Here is a 19,030-nt window from a genome sequence, read left to right as displayed (position 1 = left end):
TAAAATACGTAGATACAACATCTACGCCCATTCAGGTTTCATATGGGCCAATTTCTGTTCAACTTGTTTGTTTTCAAAAATTCAGAATCTCTTATGTTTGCGGACGATCTCAAACTTTATCGAACAATTACTTGCCGGGAAGTTGCTGAATTGGTTGAAAGCTTTTTCCATGTGGTCTAGAAATAATTTGTTAGAGGTAAGCATCGATAAGTGCCAAATCATTACGTTCGCTAAAATTAGAAGTCCAATAATTAAGCTCTTGAAAGAGAACAATTTATTCGCGATCTGGGAGTTAAATTTCATAGCGAAATTGTCCTTTTCACTTTGGTATTCAACGAAATGACTGTGAGTACAATCGACTCTCAACCAAGTTAAATATAAAATAATTGGACGACAAGAGGATTTCTATGAACTTGAGTTGCCTCTTCAAAGTAATAAATAGTGAGATAAACTGCCCACAACTACTTCAACTAATAACTTTTCATATCAAACAAAAAAAAACAGAAATCCTGACATTTCTCATATAATTTTTTTCCATACCAATTATGCTTTGAATAGTCCGATTCCTTGTATTCCGAAGCTCGGAAATCAATATCATAATAACTTAGATCTGCTCAATGTGTCACTCCAGGTCTTTAAAAATCAATTGAAAAGGCTAAGTATAGCGTTTCCGAAGCTTTTCTTTGCATTACCATTTTCTTTGTATGTACCAGATTTGTTATAAGTACCAGATTTTTTCATCTTTTAGTAATGTAGTCACTAGGATAGTAGGATTCATTAATAGTTCGTATTTCACAATTCTCTAAATGTTTTGTGAAATTGTAAATTGTAATGTATACATTAGACATGAGCATTCAAAAATACCTTATAGTTTGAATTGAAGGGGTTATATTTTTAGGAGTGATTAGTTTTTTTTTTTTGGAAAGAAAGTTTTTGGCTTTCTACTACTCCATCTGATATAAAAAAAGGGATGAGAGAATCTTCCAAAGAAAGGAAGGAAGTAATCAATTTGAAACTCTATACATGAATGTGTAGATCATGTAGTGGGTTTATGCTAAGAACTAAACCCAATAACTAGTATCCAAGACTCTACCTAAGAAAAGTGCACTATTTATGCACAAGTTAAAATAACCACAATTATTCTTCATTTGATATTTTAATATAATACTTTCATATATATATATGAAAGTAGCTGTTTCAGGAGCACTTTCTTTCAGTTTGTGTCTGAAAGTTCCTTCTTTGCATGATCTACACATTCATGTATAGAGTTTCAAATTGATTACTTCCTTCCTTTCTTTGGAAGATTCTCTCATCCCTTTTTTTGTATCAGATGGAGTAGTAGAAAGCCAAAAACTTACCTTATAGTTCTTCACACTTTGTTAAATATGTTTTTATAAATTGACTTTGCCGTTAAATGAATAAATAAATCAATATATCCACATGAAATTCAGTACGAAAAAAACGCCATAGGCTTTTACAATAAGCAGTGGCTTACTGCAACTTTTTTTTTTCAACGGCGTCGATTTCTAGAGTGACCTGTGAGAAGGCCTTTCTAACAGGCCTTCTTACAGGTCACTGTCATTTGAATCATCACATGCAGAGACTTGGACTGTCGGAAGACAGTGTGTGTCGCCTCTATCTGGAAAATGATGAAACTGCAGAGCATATACTTTATGCCTGCCCCGCTGGGGACCGAATCAGGTTCTTTGAGTTCGGCAGATCCGTACTCTCACCATCTGACCTGAAAGACCAGTCACCATGCAAAGTAATCGGCTTTATTGAGAAACTGGATTTATTTGGCCGAGTGTAAATAGGTGTGAACCACAATGAACCCTTATGGGTTGCGGTGGAGGGTCGAAAAGACCCACTCACTTTAGACCTACCTACCTAGTATCGTCATTAGCCTCGTGTTCTGAGTAAGTCTGTGAATAACTCTCCGAGTCACTTAGAGAGCATAAAGCCTATTCGCATCCCGTCATCCATAATGAATCCACCTTCAACTATACAGGGCGTTTATTGAACCTACGGCAAACATTCAAGGGACTATTCCTTGGATTATTCTAAAAATATTTTGTCCTTTGATGACTTTTGATAGGGCTCTTTGTTTCGAAGATACGGAGCGAAAAAGAATTTCTACAATAACAATTTATTAACAAAAATTACATGTGATGTTTCTTAATCTACAAAAACTGTTGGAAATCATTACCCCCTGCTCGGATGCAAGCATCCAATCTTCTCATCGACTCTCGAACTCTTTCAAAACACCGGGATCACTTACGAGACATAATATTCAAATTGAATGTCTGCAGCCGTTTGTAGTAATCGGAATGTTGTTGATAGGTACCAATGGAATTGTTAGATTTTGTATTACTTTGTAGGTCCAGTGTAGTACGCTATACTTTCATTTCGGCTACGGTAATAATTTTAAAATTACCAAAATTATTATTGTCGAAATTTTTTTCACTCCGTATCTTCGAAACAAAGCGCCCTATCAAACATTATCAAAAGATAAAATATTCTAAGAATAGGCCATGTTTAATGAACACCGTGTATACATTCCTGATGAGTAGAATTTATAACATCAACACATCAACACGTATTGAAGTGTACGAGCAGTTCTATATTTATTTTTTCAATAATTTCCACCAATCTATTCATTAGTTTTCGAAAACTATCTTTAGTCTTCAATTTTCTTAAAAGGCGAGGGTTCACGAAGGCACTATTGAAATTTTCTCTTCCTGATTGACTTATCCACTATGTTTGAGAAACCCTTTACTTTCAGCCATCTCCATGTTGACTTTGTTCTCGATATCATTTTTTTCTTTGCTAATGAAATAATGATAAAAAACGTTTAAAACAAGCATTTATTTGAGTGCCCTAAAAAGATCAAAATAAAATTTTAAATCACATTAAGCATATTCATTTATGACTTTACAGAATTGAAATTATAATAAAAGCTTGTCGCGATGCCTAGAAGAAATCTCTACATATTCAGTCAAATGAAAATAAATTAAGAAACATTCTGACAGATCAACTAGGTACTGCAATAAATTTCAAACACGATAAATCCTGTGTGCAAAAAAGTTATTCAAGGTTAATGTTCCACATTTTAAGCATTCACGGCACTTATGAATTGCTCACAAGTTTAGTAAGTGCCTACTTAATTACAAAATTTCAATTACAAATTGAAATTATCGCGACAAGCTTTTATTATAATTTCAATTCTGTAAAGTCATAAATAAATGTGGTTAATGTGATTTAAAATTTCATTTTGATCTTTTTAGGACACTTAAATAAAAGCTTGTTTTGAAAGTTTTTTATCCTTATGTTATATTATATTTTTTAGTTTCAATCGATAGTTATCGATCAATACGAAAGTCCATCTATAAAACGGAGAGTCCTTCAACAGAAAAAATTAAGGAAAGGGAAAAACTATTATTAGGATAAACTATATTCAATAGAAGTAGGTAGGTACCTACTGCTCCGGCATACCTTATAGAAGAATTATCTTGTTATATTTCTTAGTCTATTCATTTCATTGATGGCATCATTATTTCATGGCCGAGTCCCAGTTAATTTCGAACAGTCTAATTCAGGGGTTCCCAAACTTTTTTACCACGCCCCCTCTGGTTATTTGGAGATCCCCCCACGCCCCCCTACACATATCAATAATTGTACGTATGGTGAAAATTTAAACAAGTATTACATGAAAAACGAATATAATAACTGATACAAAATTTAACATTGTAACACAGATACATTTTCAAATTGGAAGGTGAAACAATAGGCCTACCTACTTACAAAAACAAAACATAAAATGTAATTTAGTGAGATGGGTGCGCTTGCATGTTCTGGATAAGCTGACAGATCCTGGGTTGAGTTTCAGACAAAGCACAGCGTAGGTCACTTTCGACATCAAGTTTGTTGCGGTACTTGGTTTTGATCGCCACAAGAGTTGAAAACGCTTTTTCGCACATGTATGTTGTTGAAAAAGGCAAGTACATCCGAACAGCTTTCCCTGAAACACTGGGGTAAACTTTTAAGTACTTTAACCAAAATGAGGGCTTGTCCATTTTGTCAAAATCGTATCTTGCAGCAGAGTCATTTTTTATTTCTATTCCCTCCTCTTGCAACTCTTCTGGCAGCAACTGTATGTCCATGTTGAACGGGTCAGTTGATAGTTTGTACAACTCCTCTGACAAGTTAGGAAAGTACCTGCTGAACTCCTCCTTGAGGTTCTTCAAATGGTCAATTATCAAGTTTTTCAAAAGCGGTCCTTCAAAAACGTCCTCAAAACATACTTCTTCTGAGACTGACACTACTTTGCTGAAACTTGAATAGTTGCTGGGGATCATTGACACTTTACGTATCCAAAGTTGTAGTTTCTCAACGTACATCTTGATGGCATCCCGATGTGTTACTATATTTGAGTCTGCACCTTGCAGTCTCAAGTTTAGGTTATTTAACGTGTCAAAAAAGTCTGATAAATAGGCCAAAATCACTTGGTTCTAGGGTTTTTTGAACTCTGCACTAATTCTTCTATCAGGTGGCCTTTGGCAAGTTTTTCATTTCGTTTCAATTTCTCTTTCTCTAACCTTCTTTTCTTTTGTGTTGATGTTTGTTTATTTCCCATAGTGTTCCCACGAGTACCGACGAAATATTGCTCAACCCTCCCAGAGCTTCGTTTACCAGGGTAAGAGCTAATGTACAACAGGGTGCGCTTCGGTACCCTGAAGTGGTACGTTCACGACATCATTTTACACCCTGATGCCACTCTGTCCTCGACACGGCCTCACCTTCACTTGGGTGGTAATTTGGAAAACCCGTCTAGGAGTTCCCGTTCCGGGTTTGATTTTGGAGTTTTCCTTCTCCTAGGCGGGTTGCAGACCAATGCTAATCGCCCATCTCACCAAATTAATTAAGTCATGGTATGCCTCTTGTGCCTGTTGCTCACATTGCGTGATGGATCCTCTTACTCTGGAAACTTTGAGGGTGGTAGATAATAATATTTTTCTACACTGCAAATAAATATGGGTTCTTACAACCTACTGTACTATTTATTTCTTTTTAGGTAAAAGCTTGATTTAATTTTTTTTCTAAAAATCTATTTTTTTATTGAAGCCAACCCTGGATGTGGCATCTACTTCATGGTGCCTATCATAAACGAATGCGTATACAAAATTTCGTGTCCCTGTTATTTACCGCTGAAGAGATCTCTCGTACGGAGCCGATCCTGGCAGCAGCATCAGGTCACGTTTATGATTAACATGCATTGTCATTGGTTTTGGACCAGCATGCAAAATTTCAGGTCAATCGGATAGCGGGAAGTGGGTCAAATTAAACTTGCAAGATTTGTTAACATACATACAAGTCAAGTTGAATAAAAGCTTTTTGAAAAAGAACGTGACCAGTATGAACATGAAAATGTAGTCCCGCCTTTTTTTGTTCACTTCACTTTTATTATAGTAACTGTTATTTTCACCACAAAAACTTGCAAAAGAATAATTAGTGAATGATTACCCTCTCGTGTTGTCGATAAATCATATGGATATTTTTCTCTGTCTAGGTTTCATGTGGAAATTCAGAAAGATTTCGGTCCTGTGGGCCAAGAATTCCTAACAGCGGATCAGCCTACGAAGAAACTTCGGAAAGGTTGCTACGATGTTGGTTTGGGATTTTATGATCCAAATGATGGCTGTATATTTTCGTATCCAAAAAAAACTAGAACTTCGTTCTCAAGGTTTGTATATAATTTAAAAATTGATTTCATTTGCAAAATAATTCTTTTCTGATAATCAGATACATACTAAGTTCTCTTATGTTAAGTAAATTATCACGTACGTACATTGAAAATATTTTTTCTGTGCGAATGCATTATTTTAGTTAACAAACATTGGAAAATTCAACTGAACATGAGAAATAGTCATGGGATTCATATTCGAATATGATTTTCAACAAGTTAGGAACATTTTTAGAAGAGGGTGAAAGCTATTTTCCGGTTTTTTGACCAAGGTCTGCAGGTTCTTATGCCTGACGTTTCATCTACTACTGCGGTAGACATCGATGTGGTAACGGACGTAGTACCCAAGTTGGTGCTAGAGTTGTTGTTCCCGTTGTTCCGAACATATCAAATACGATGGTGGTATTTGACTCTGTTAATATATTATTATTAGTGGTCGTGGCTTGGTTTCTCTTAATTGGATCACCTGACCTTATTTGTGTATGCGTGTGAGGATAGGTTACCTGTCCTCAAAGGTTTTCTGTGAAAAAGAATTCATGATAAATATGTGGCCAAATCTGACAAAGATGAAGTAATTGGTTTTATGAAGATCTCTTTCCGACCAAATCATAAAATCGGCTCATATTCGTAAAGGGCAAAAAAGAGTGGTTTCCACAACTAGTGCTGAGGGGGGAAAAACAACCACAATTATGTATTCGGTGAGAAGAAACTCATCTCAGTTTCTTGTGTTCCCTAGGAATCTATATTGTCTCCAATCCTCTTTCTATTGTATATAAAAGCAATATTGCTTTGCTGACGACAGCACACTTGTCTCGTCATTCCATTTGGATTCCAGGATATCGGCTACGGAGGGACATCTTCACCGGCAGCAGGAGATTGCATATCTTAACGAGGATCTAGAAGTAATTTTGAATTGGTGTGAAAGTAAGCAGGTTCATTCCATGCCACAAAAACCCAGGCATCGGTTTTCTTCAAAAAGGTAAATGTCTCCGAACTGAATATAATAATATCAGGTCAGACAATTCCACTTTCAGCTTCGATTAGTTTGTTGGGAGTTAAAATGATCACCAATATGTTCTGGCACAATAATGCGCTGGAATTGCAAAGGTTGCTTCTCAAAAGCTTGGAACACTGTTTCGAACCAGAAAACTGTACACACCTCAGCAACTTTTGATACTTTGTAAAGCTCGGCTCAAACCTTTGGAGTATTTTTCTCATGCATGGAGTATCCACCCCCAAACATACCCTGAAGCTGCTGGAGTCCATCCAGAAAAAAGCCGTCCTCCTGATTGGAGATGCGAACATCACTTGCAACCTTGATAGTCGGGAACATCGAAGAAAGGTTGGAGACTTTTCTCTCTTCTATAGATACTTTCACGGGAAGTGTTCAAGTGACTTGATACACTTGATTCCACCAAGAGCGGTACATATCAGAAATACGTGACGGACTGTGGCTGCTCATCGTTTTCAGGTTCAACTCAGTACACTTTGAACTTCACTGTTCACTTTTTCATTTGGAGAACGGCGTTCAGAAAGCCAGCCCCTTCAAAACCTTAACAACCTAAACTATATATCAGCAATAAAATTATTAACCGTGAATGTTCTAGAGATGCTAGCAAAAACTGAGTTACCTGACATAATCTGTGTACAGGAACACTGGTGTGTGAAAGATAACATCGATTACATGATTTTGCCACAATAGCAGGGGAGCCCACGATGCAAAATGGGGATTTACTCGAGCGTCATTGAGACATATTAGGTTGCAAAGCTTAGATGATAAGAAGAAAAAATTGTTATATAATATATACCTTTTCATCGATGGGGGAAGCGACTATAGATTTTTAAATATGTAAAAAAATACTGTTGCATGGACATACTCGAGCGCGTCAGATATTGATAGCATCTATTTCCTACGTATTTTTAATAATGTTGGTATGATAATCTGATCGTTTGCATGATGTGGGTGGTTGTACGTAAGGATTAAAAGTAAAAAAAAAATTATCGAGCGCGTCAGATTTTCTAAGGGGGTGTTGAGTGCAACAAAAAAAAGCTCTCATTCAATAATCTGACGATTTCGATCTGACGCAAACTCGCGGTCATTATTATAATGTGCAAAAAAAAATCACCATTTTGTAATACTCAAGCGCGTAAGATTAAGATATATATGGTTCATCTTTATGTTTCAAGACGTGCTGTCTCATAATCTGACGATTATCTAGAAGGATTCGCACAATCTGACGAAAACAATATTTTTTTTTTCAATTCATTGAACTTAATTAATTGAAAAGCTCAGCAAATAGCATGCAAATGAATAAGTTTATGTTTTTCAAGTAGAATACTTGTATTTATAAGACAAATTTTTTTAATTTGTAGCTTTCAGTTACAAAGCATAATTTGAAGACATTTGAAAGATCTCCACACTACGCAGTTATAAGATATTTAATAAACTTCCACAACATCTCAAAAAACTGGACAATAAAAAATTTAAAAAAGAATTAAAAACATTTCTGTGTGCAAAAGCCTACTACTCGATCAGTGAATTCCTGAATGATGAGTTTTCATTTACTTGTTGTCTGAGAGTTACACATGTTTGTCTGTTCTTTAGAACTATTAGTGTTTGTGACATTTTATTATATTTTGTTCAATGTAACAGTATTTGACATGTACATCTATCATAAGGAGGGCTGCTATGTAGCGGGTGCGAATAAATTATTTTGATTTTTTTATTTTTTTATGTGAAATAAACTTCCTAAGAACGTTTTTCCAAATGGATTTAATCTCCAGCGATTCAAATCCAATGTGAATCACTACTTTCGCCAGGCACCGCTCTGAGAGTGCCTTAAGGATTTTCCTGTAGTGCTTGTGTTTTATCCTTATAAAAATGTGGGCGTATCGAGTGACTCATGTCATGCATTTTTTCAAAAACTTTGGGAATAAAGCCTGTGGCAGCAATGTTCGTTCCAAAATTGCTGAGATTCTACCAAAAAAAAAATTGTCGCATGAGTACCACTCAGGAATTGTTAAATGACGTAAACGGCAATCTAGATTTGCTTGAAAGCGTCATAACGGGTGATGAATCATGGGTATCTAGTTATGACATAGAAACCAAAGTCCACTCGTCCCAATGGAAAAGCCCAGTAGAGACAAAAACAAAAAATAGCATGCCAAGTTCGATCAACTGTCAAGTTTTCGCTCACTGTTTTCTTCGATTACCATAGCGTAGTGTATCAGAAGTTCTTACCACATGGTCGTTCTGTTAATAGGGAGTATTAGCTTGAAGTCGTGCGGCGCTTGCGAGAAGCAATACGAAGAAAACATCCGACATTGTGGAAAAACATCTCGTAGTTAAACATCTCGTAGTTTTGGCATCACGATAATGCAACTGCTCACTCATCATTGACTATTGGCCAAAACAACACCGTAATCATGGCTCATCCACCGTATTCACCATATTTGCCCCCCTGCTACTTTTTCCCGTTCCCAATATTGAAGTGACCCAAGACAGGACGGCGTTTTGCGACGATTAATGAGACAAAAATCGAATCGCTTAGAGAACTCAAGGATATACCAAAAAGTGCATATCATAACTGCTTCAAGAAAACGCGAGCACAAGTGTATATCTGCGGGAAACTACTTCGGGAAACTACTTCGAAGAAGACTGAAAAATGGAAATTCACCATATTTTTGAATAGAGATATTGTAGAATACTACTGGATAATGTTTTTCTTCTAAATCAGAGAGTTGAAGTCCAAAAAAGCACCAGGCATTGATAATATCACAACGGATACTTTTAAAAATTGTATTGAATATCTAGTGAAACCCATAACGTGTATTGCAAATAAGATGATACAATTAGGTATTTTTCCTCAAATTGCGAAAGTTGCAGTGGTCAAACCCTTATTTAAGTCAGGAAACAAGATGGAAATGTCAAATTATCGGCCTATATCTTTACTACCAACCATTAGTAAAATTTTGGAAAAGTTGATCAAATCAAGAATCTTAGATTTTCTGAAAAAATTCGATGTCATCTCAAAAAACCAATACGGATTTATGGAAGGAAAGTCGACGCAAGATGCAATCGTGAACCTAACTTCAAAGATATACAAAGCTATTGATTCTAAAGAACCTGCAATATGCATATTTCTTGACCTTGCGAAGGCTTTTGATACTGTCAACCACACGGACTTATTAGAAACCCTAGAAAACATTGGATTCAGGGGAAACGCACATAAACTTCTGAAAAGTTATTTGGAAGAGAGAAAACAATGTGTAAAAATTGGAAATATAATGAGTGGGGAGAGAAATGTTCAATATGGTGTTCCTCAGGGAACAGTTCTCGGTCCAATTCTGTTTTTAATTTATATTAATGATATTTTCAACTTGCCTGTAGATGCTGAAATAAGTTCATTTGCGGATGACACAGTTATATTCTTCAAGGACAGTAACTGGTTCAGCCTGAAACAAAAAATCATTAAATCATTTCCTATAGTAGTAGATTTCCTAAGGAAAAAATTACTCACCATAAATTTGAAAAAAACCATTTATGTACCCTTCACAAGCTATGAATCGAACTTACCCCCATTCACGAAAATAGAGTTTGAACATGGAGATGAGATGATATTGATTAAATCAGATAAGAAAGTTAAGTTTCTAGGAATATATCTTGATTGCCACCTAAAATGGAACGATCAAATTGAAAATGTCATAAAAAAAGTAAGATACTGCTTACCCAAATTTCAATATTTAAAAAAATTTTTTGATATTAAACATTTGAAAATAATGTACTATGCCTTAATACAAACTCATTTGATTTATGGTATCATAGTATGGGGTGGAGCCACTAATTTATATATGAGACACTTGGAAATCACACAAAAATGGATTTTAAAGGTGATCACTGGAAACGGTTACAGATATTCTAGTGATCAGCTTTTTAAAGATGCTGAAGTACTAGATATTCATCAGTTATTTGTTCTGTATCTGGCATTATACCAACATAGAAATGCATATAACACCAAAAACATTGAACATAGTTATCCGACTAGATACAAAGAATGTTCCCTAAGTATACCCCGTATGCTGAAAACAATAGGACAGAGATGTCATTTATATCTTGCACCAAAAATTTATAATATTTTGCCATACTCATTTAAAATACTCAACTCGGTATCTCTATTCAAGTCTAAAGTACGGAAATGGTTAATGAGTAAACCGCGCAATGCAATCCATAGTCTTATTGACCTGAAAAATAACTAACATTGCATTATTTACAATATTAGGACACAATTAAACGTAATATTATTCTTCTTATTTTTTTTTCAATAATTATTAAACCTTATATTAACATATTTCATTAACATATTAACATATTTCTACATCATTTATATATACAGTGCTAGTCAAAAGTCCCCTCCCCCCCTCGTATCTTTTGAACGGGTATACTTCTAATAATGAAATTTGGAGGGTGGAAATAAACGGATGTAGGCTTCTTAACTGGTCATAACAGGTGACGCAATAGTCATAAATGACGTCACAAGGCCACTGTGACCAAAAATTTTAAATGGGACCCTATGGCAAGTGACAGCTCGTTTGAAAGGTATTGAAAATACCTATTCAGTTATACCAATTTTGTTTGGGTTTCGGCTGATTTTGATTGATAAATTGAAGAAATACGAAAATTATAGTTTCGCATTTAATTAATAAAGATTTAAGAACCAGTTCTTATAATAAGTGTTCAAAATGTGCTCCATCTACTTCCTGGCAGTAATGCATCCTATTGCTAAACTCTTGTCGTACTCGTCCCAGTGTGTCAGCGGAAATTGCCCTACATTCTTCAACAATTCGTTGTTTCAGAATGGCAATACTGTCAGGTGCTGTAGCGTAAACCTTAGATTTCAAGTACCCCCATAGAAAAAAATCTAATGGTGTAAGGTCCGGTGACCGAGCTGGCCATTCGATCGAACCTCGTCGTCCAATCCATCTACCACGATATTCTTCATCTAGGTAACGTCTTACTGCACCGTAATAGTGTGCAGGAGCACCATCTTGTTGAAACGTTATTTCCAAGTTGTCGAATTCATCTGGATTATCTTCTAGAATTTCAAGAATTAACGCCTCAATATCAGTTTGTAACATCTCCAGATACAATTCACCGGTTAAGTTAGCATTGAGAAAAAGAGGCCCAACTATGTGGTTTCCCAAAATACCTGCCCAAACATTTACTTTTTCTGGAAATTGAGTATGTTTTTCACGAAAGATGTGAGGATTTGTGTCACTCCAATACCTCACATTTTGAGTGTTAACATTTCCATTGAGAAAGAAAGTACTTTCGTCACTAAAACAAATTGTCTGTATGTAGCCTGGTTGTTGGTTCATTTTATCGGACATAGTTTCACAGAATTCTAGTCTTCGGTCGGGGTCATCATCTGAAAGTTGGTGCACCATTTTTAATTTGTATGGATGAAATTTGTTTTTAGCCAACACCCTATGTACTGTCCTTTGACTGACTTCACAGATAGACGCAACTTGGGCTGTGGAAGAAGTAGGGTTCACTACCATTTCTCCAAGTATGTCAATTTTTTTGTCATCACCAATTGTTGGTCGACCAGATCGTTTGGCATCTTGAACACTACCTGATGCTTCAAACTTCCGAAGAAGCTCCCTCAAATAAACCCTCGATATAGGGCGATCGGGGTACCTCTCCTTAAACAGTCGTTCCGCTGCATGGAAATTGTTTCTACATTCACCAATTATTAAGATAGCTGCTACTTTGTCGGCTACAGTACGTACCATTTTGCCTATGTAAACACTTAAACGTCTCGTTAAACAATAGCTTAGGTAAATTTTCAAGGTATAAACACTTTTGACAAGTAGATAATTCAAACACGTACTTTAAAATCTTTATTAATTAAATGCGAAACAATAATTTTCGTATTTCTTCAATTTATCAATCAAAATCAGCCGAAACCCAAACAAAATTGGTATGACTGAATAGGTATTTTCAATACCTTTCAAACGAGCTGTCACTTGCCATAGAGTCCCATTTAAAATTTTTGGTCGCAGTGGCCTTGTGACGTCATTTATGACTATTGCGTCACCTGTTATGACCAGTTAAGAAGCCTACATCCGTTTATTTCCACCCTCCAAATTTCATTATTATAAGTATACCCGTTCCAAAGATACGAGGGGGGGAGGGGACTTTTGACTAGCACTGTATACATATTTATATTTATTTCAATTACATAGGTAGGTACAGCATCAATCCATCGATTTTGAAACGATTATGAGAAATCAAAGTTGAGAAGATATGTATACCCACGCACAGGATTTCCTTTGTGGGTTTCTTGAATTTGTTCAAAATAAATTAGGATCATTGTAACCAATGTATCGTATCAATATGTTTTACATATTATTCGTGCCTGTAACAGTTTATGTTATGTCTTTGCCTGAATAAATTCATTATTATTATTATTATTATATTAAATAGCTGCCGCAATCAAAATTTTTCTCAAAAAGCGCTGCTTGGATTGTGCTTTTCTAAACATATAATTTTTTAGAGAACAGCTCGAAATAATTCCAGCACAATTGATATTATATTATCAATAAAATGTTTGTATGTTTCAGGAGAAATAAGCCAGTGTCATTCAGCGTAGACGAAGAAAGAATTAGACAGATATCGTAAGTAAAATGTTTACCTAGACTTTATACGTACAGAGTAGCCCATGTTGTTGAATTTCCTACAACAGCTAGAAATTCTAGAGGAAGTTTTGAGTGAATTGAAATATTGGGATATTCCAAGTCACTGTTTAGAGAAGTGATATTGGGTTTTGAAAGTATTCGCGGTTTGATTCAGTTTAGTTGATTTATTGATTTAGAGAACATTTTCGAGTTCCTTTTAAGAGTTTAGGGCAGTTTTTGGGAAAGAATGGCTTTTGTTGAAGACTTCAGGAGAGTCCCCCTACGTTAATTTGGTTAACGTATTTAAAGAAAATTCTGATCTATATTGTTATTGCATGCGTATGTGTATTATATTTTCAAATTGGAACCTAGGGTATTGTTGAAAATTTATCAAATTGCTACGAATCGGGTTCCCTTTTTCATTATTAGGTTATAGCATTTTCCTATGTTATACAGGGAGGAGCGATTAGGTGAGTCTCTTAATAGTTCCTCAGAGTTGTATTTCATTTTGTTTTTATAGCAGATCTACTAGAATTCAGGCAAGGCCTGACTGATGTTATTTCAATTTTCAGGGGAATAATCCTGTCCTGTTTAGTGGTTTATTCTCCAGTTATTTATTTTATTTTATTAATTGTTAATACGATTATTCAGCCGACTTTATCCATCAATGAAGTTGGTATATGGAAACTCTGCTAATATTATTTCATTCCCTCAAACCCCTGAGAGATCACGCATTCAAGCCGTGGCCGAATTCAGTGTCTGACGATATAATTGATGGCATAACCAAGCCATTGCTCTAAGAAGATAGAAAGATAAAAAATTCACCTGTTGACTAAATCGCCCACTAATTCTCAATCCATGTGATCAGGACGGATTTCAAATTTTTTCTGATCTGATATATAATAAATATTTCGTTTATATAGGTGAGTAAGAAAGTACGGATTCAAATAACAGGGTGATAATTGAAAAAACTTCTGAATTCTACTTACTCATATATATATATATATATATATATATATATATATATATATATATATATATATATATATATATATATATATATATATATTTCAATATTAAATTTTACAAAGAGGATTTGAAGCTTTATATCTTCTATTAATTATCTGCGAGCGCTTTCGACAGTTGGTAGTACTGTCATCTTCTAGGCACTCCTCAAACTGAACTTGTCATCCTGTCGTCTGCCTCTTTATACGGTCAGAGCGTCTCAACTCAGGTATTTCAGGTACTTTAGGTAAATTTGCCTGTATTTGTACTGCATCAGGTACTCTTCTTTGTGTTAGATCTTCTCTAGGAATGTGTATGGTTTTGTTTAATATATTGAATGTGAGGTCTTGTTGTGTTTTGATTTGTACTTGTTCCTCGACAGGATGACAAGTTCAGTTTGAGGAGTGCCTAGAAGATGACAGTACTACCAACGAACGACAACTCTCAGAAGTTAAGAAACTTGTGCGAGCTGAGGACTGACGAGGTCTTACCTTTTAACGTGTGATTCATAACATGTTATATATATATATATCAACTGAAACCACAAATGTGCGGTTGGCTCCTGCTGGTGGCTCCGTGCATTTGTATTTCTATCTTCTGGTAACCAAGTGTTGCTCATCCTTACATTTGGCTGCGCCATACTGATGATGGGCCAAAAGCCCGAAACATGTGTATATGTATATATATATATATATATATATATATATATATATATATATACAAACGATCGCTTCAAAAGCACTTCACTAAGTTTCTTCGGAAGCTTCTGATAATTCTTCTTCCACATTCGCTGTTTTACTATCACTGTCGTCATTTAAATCAATAATGAATTCATTTCCACCATTAATATGGAAGTGTCTAATCTCCATATAGTCTTTTTCAACTAAAATGAGTTTTTTTATCTTTTTCTGCCAGTCTTCTTCGGCGGCAATATTAGATACTTCTTTTTAAATTAGCTCTACAACCTTCTTATCAAATTGTGGAAAATTATTTTTACGCCTGATGCTTTGTTTCAATTGTCCCTAAATCAATTCGGTGGGACTGAAAACACAAAAATAGGGGAGAAATCTCAGTATGGTGTGTCCATAGTTTTCAGCATAACTCTCAAGGGCATACACTTTTTCAAATGTTTTTGTCTGTGAAACTTCAAGTAGTTGGTTTTTGGTTTAGTAACCTTCAAAATACAAATTGATATCCATGAAAAAACTTTGTATTTCATCTTTCCTCGAATTTTTATTCGGTACTTTGATGAGCTGTCGCCAATGAGGGAGCGTTGTCAAGAACTATTCCAGTATTCGCATCCAAATTTGGGATCAATGTGTTTTCAAACCATTTATCGAAAATATTAGTTTACATGTTCTTATTGATAGTCAACATTGCAGTCCTCAAGTTTTTTCCACATTTCCACATAACTTCAAAGAATTCGATACCCACCTTCAATTCCTCCGCAATGCACAATGATTAGTCGCGATCCTTTGTTTGCAGGCAGGTTAGGCGTAAACATTCTCGAACCATCAGTCCACCCTTTCGTGATTGTCTCGTGTGTGTCATAGGTACCAAGTTTCGTCCAAATAGAAAATTTGCCGTTGTTCTTGTCTAGATATTATTCTAAGTATTCGTTACGCAATTCCACTATTCTTTTGCTTTCCATAACTGCTTGACGTTTGTTTATTATTTTAAATATAAATCCCAGTTTCTTTATCCAATTCTGAAGAGTTTTGTCACAGCAGCTCACGTTATGGCCGGAACTATTCAATTTCTTCCTTATGATTTCAGTTGTAGGAATCTCATTGCTTTTATAACAGTCGTATATTATTTTTTTCAATGATATTATCAGATGAACATCTAAATGTTTTGGTAATCCCGTATTACATTGCGTCTTGTGTTCATAAGGTTTGTTTGTGACTATTTTACGTACAGTTGAGAAAGGAATTTCGATCAAATCTGATGTTGCTTGTAATAGTTTGTTTCTCTCGAAACCAAACTTCAGATTCTTACATACGTTGAAACATACTCTCTGTGTTTCATTATTCAAATGCATCCGAATCTTATTCACTGGTATCTCTTTTTCGCATTGTTCACCATCGCTATTGGACTCACTACACAGGAGAAACTCTGCGTTGTTATCACACTCGTTATTACTATTAGTACTTGTCCAAGAACGCCACATTTTGAACAGATAACAAAAATTTTAAGTAATTATAACTGTACCAATATCGAATGTCAACACTCAAATCGCGATCAGTTCCTGAACTGAACATTGACAACACGACGGCTCGCATTCTATTCGTCACCGTAACATGACTTCAAAATTCAATTTTATGACTCTTCAGCCAATCATGAAACTCATCAAATACGAACCGCCAATTCTTCAGTCCACGTGGTCTAGTTGGCAGCGGCTTTATTTCTTTTTATTGGTTTTTTGGCCTTTGAGGGCGCCGACATTTTAAGTATGCACAATACCAGTTACTTCGACTATACCTAAACTTGATTGAATTCCTGAGGAAATAACACTGTTTTTTTTTTGTTTATATGTATGAAATTATAGTCCAACACGGCGCCTGCCTAAGTGATTTCGATTATCTGGAACACGTAATACATCCTAAACAATGATCAAGGAGTAAAATGATTTTGTAATTTTCAGGGAAATTTCGAAAGTGATGAAAAATGACAAATACTTTTCGTATGTTGGGTGAGTGAAAAGTTTCGTATTGAAGTTATTTGATTCGCTAAAGTTAGTTGTTTGATATTTCAGGGGGAAAGATGATCAATTTGAGTCCAATGATGGCTGCAATATTTTTGAGTAAGTACATAATGTAGGAGTGTTAGGTGTTATCCTAGTAGTTAGGTTATGTTATACCTTATACCGAAAATTTTTAATTATCGCCCATTCAATTCCACTCGTTTCATTAATTTGTCTTCAGAAATATAAAGTTCATTAACAGGTCACACAATAAACTGAAAGCAATCACATTGAAAGAAATATCACTCGAGCAATGTACAGAATGTTTAGGTATGTCAAGTACCTGTGAAAACAATAAATACAACTATATACCATGAACAGTACAGATATCCAACTAGTCAATAGTTGAACAGTCTCACCAGCTTTGTCGCCATTCGGTTCGCCATTCCGTTTCACAAACAACACACTTGATTTCTTTCACTGCTATCTATCCAACAGAATACAGTTCGTACAGTTCAACAACGTATCTTCGTTGCGGGAGTTCCGCAAGGCTCAATTTTGGGACCTCTCCTTTTCGTGTTATTTGTTAATGACGTTTCTCCGTATATGGGGCATTCTCAATTTCTCCTATATGCCGATGATTTCAAGCTTTTCAGAAGAATCGAAAGCGAAAAGATTCTGATATGCTTCAAGATGATCTCAATAATCTAGCTACTTACTTTTCAGTATCTGACCTTACTCTCAACGAAGCTAAATGCAAAATAATGAGTTTCACACGAAGGAAGTCACCCACTATCAAGAACTATTTCATTAATCACACCAATTTACAGAGAATCAATGAGATGAAAGATCTCGGATCATTTTTACTGGTGTGTTCAGTTTCTCTCGGCACATTGAATACTTAGTATCTGAATGTTATAGAAAAATGAGCTTTGTCTTAAGATATAGCCGTGAATTCAATCACTATACTTGTTTGTTACTCTTTAACTCCATTGTTCGTTCTAAGCTGGAATATGGTTGTGTCGTTTGGATTCCAAAGACCTTTTTATATTCTAATACTTTAGAAAAAGTCCAGAAACGATTATTAGCAACACTCTTTTTCAGAAAACACAATTTAATATGCAACCATTGAAAGACCGCCGTGAGTCCTCGGAAGTGATTTTTGTTTTTAACATTCTTAGAAAACTGAAAGTACCTGAAATTCTCCATACTATTGATTTTATTGTACCTGACGTAAGACTGAGAAGAAGAGACAATCCATTTCGTGTCTCAAACAATTTGTCTCCTCTTCAATAATGTCTCGAAACCGTTTACAAAATGGCGAGGAACTGTGAACTGGATATATTCAGTATTACAGAGGGACAACTCCTTCGAATGCTTGAATGTGTCTGAATTTTTTACGGTCATTTTATTATTTATTGTTTTATATTGTTATAATTCATATCGATTTTAACTGTATCAATAGTACTCATTATGTACTCACTACGTAAGGATCTTTATAAAAAACTGTGCATCATGTAAGTGTAAACCATTCTTTAGAAAAATGGATTTATGCTCGTTGCCAATGCACTTCACACTGTCACTACCACTATCACACTTCGATTTACTTGTCTACACATCGGCTATCCAACACACACTGATAATAAATACCCTTTGTCACCATGGTACAGATGATTCAGTAGGAGTGATATAAGGACGTAGGTAAGATATCAAGAAATAATCGTTATTGAAGATCATCAGTCCTTAACCTGGTAGGACGTATTTTGGCCAACTATACTGACAGGACCCAAGAATTTTCAAATCTTCACTACTTTGCCGTAAATCAAAATTTTAGTAATTTAATCAAATGAAGTAGGTGCAATTTATATAAGTCAGTCGATTTACATATTTTTCATATTGGAAACATCTCCGAATCTAACTCAACA

The 19,030-nt window shown here is 35.2% G+C and overlaps 1 protein-coding gene across 3 annotated transcripts in view; it reads left to right on the top strand.

The window, feature by feature from the left end:
- The window catches only part of LOC111508622 (uncharacterized), a 63,038-nt gene that overhangs the window by 18,506 nt on the left and 25,502 nt on the right, over positions 1 to 19,030 (top strand). For all 3 annotated transcript variants that reach the window (XM_074174253.1, XM_074174259.1, XM_074174252.1), the window contains 4 exons: positions 5,567 to 5,740; positions 13,364 to 13,417; positions 17,067 to 17,114; positions 17,178 to 17,225. In XM_074174253.1, the coding sequence (XP_074030354.1) occupies positions 5,567 to 5,740; positions 13,364 to 13,417; positions 17,067 to 17,114; positions 17,178 to 17,225 (324 nt within the window). The remainder of the gene's footprint in view (positions 1 to 5,566; positions 5,741 to 13,363; positions 13,418 to 17,066; positions 17,115 to 17,177; positions 17,226 to 19,030) is intronic.

Source organism: Leptinotarsa decemlineata, unplaced genomic scaffold (assembly GCF_025532065.1).
Source record: "Leptinotarsa decemlineata unplaced genomic scaffold, Ldec_3_MD MMD2_P_RNA_scaffold_12, whole genome shotgun sequence".
Taxonomy (NCBI): domain Eukaryota; kingdom Metazoa; phylum Arthropoda; class Insecta; order Coleoptera; family Chrysomelidae; genus Leptinotarsa; species Leptinotarsa decemlineata.
The sequence above is the reverse complement of the archived record's forward strand: the minus strand, read 5'-3'. Positions and strand labels throughout refer to the sequence as shown.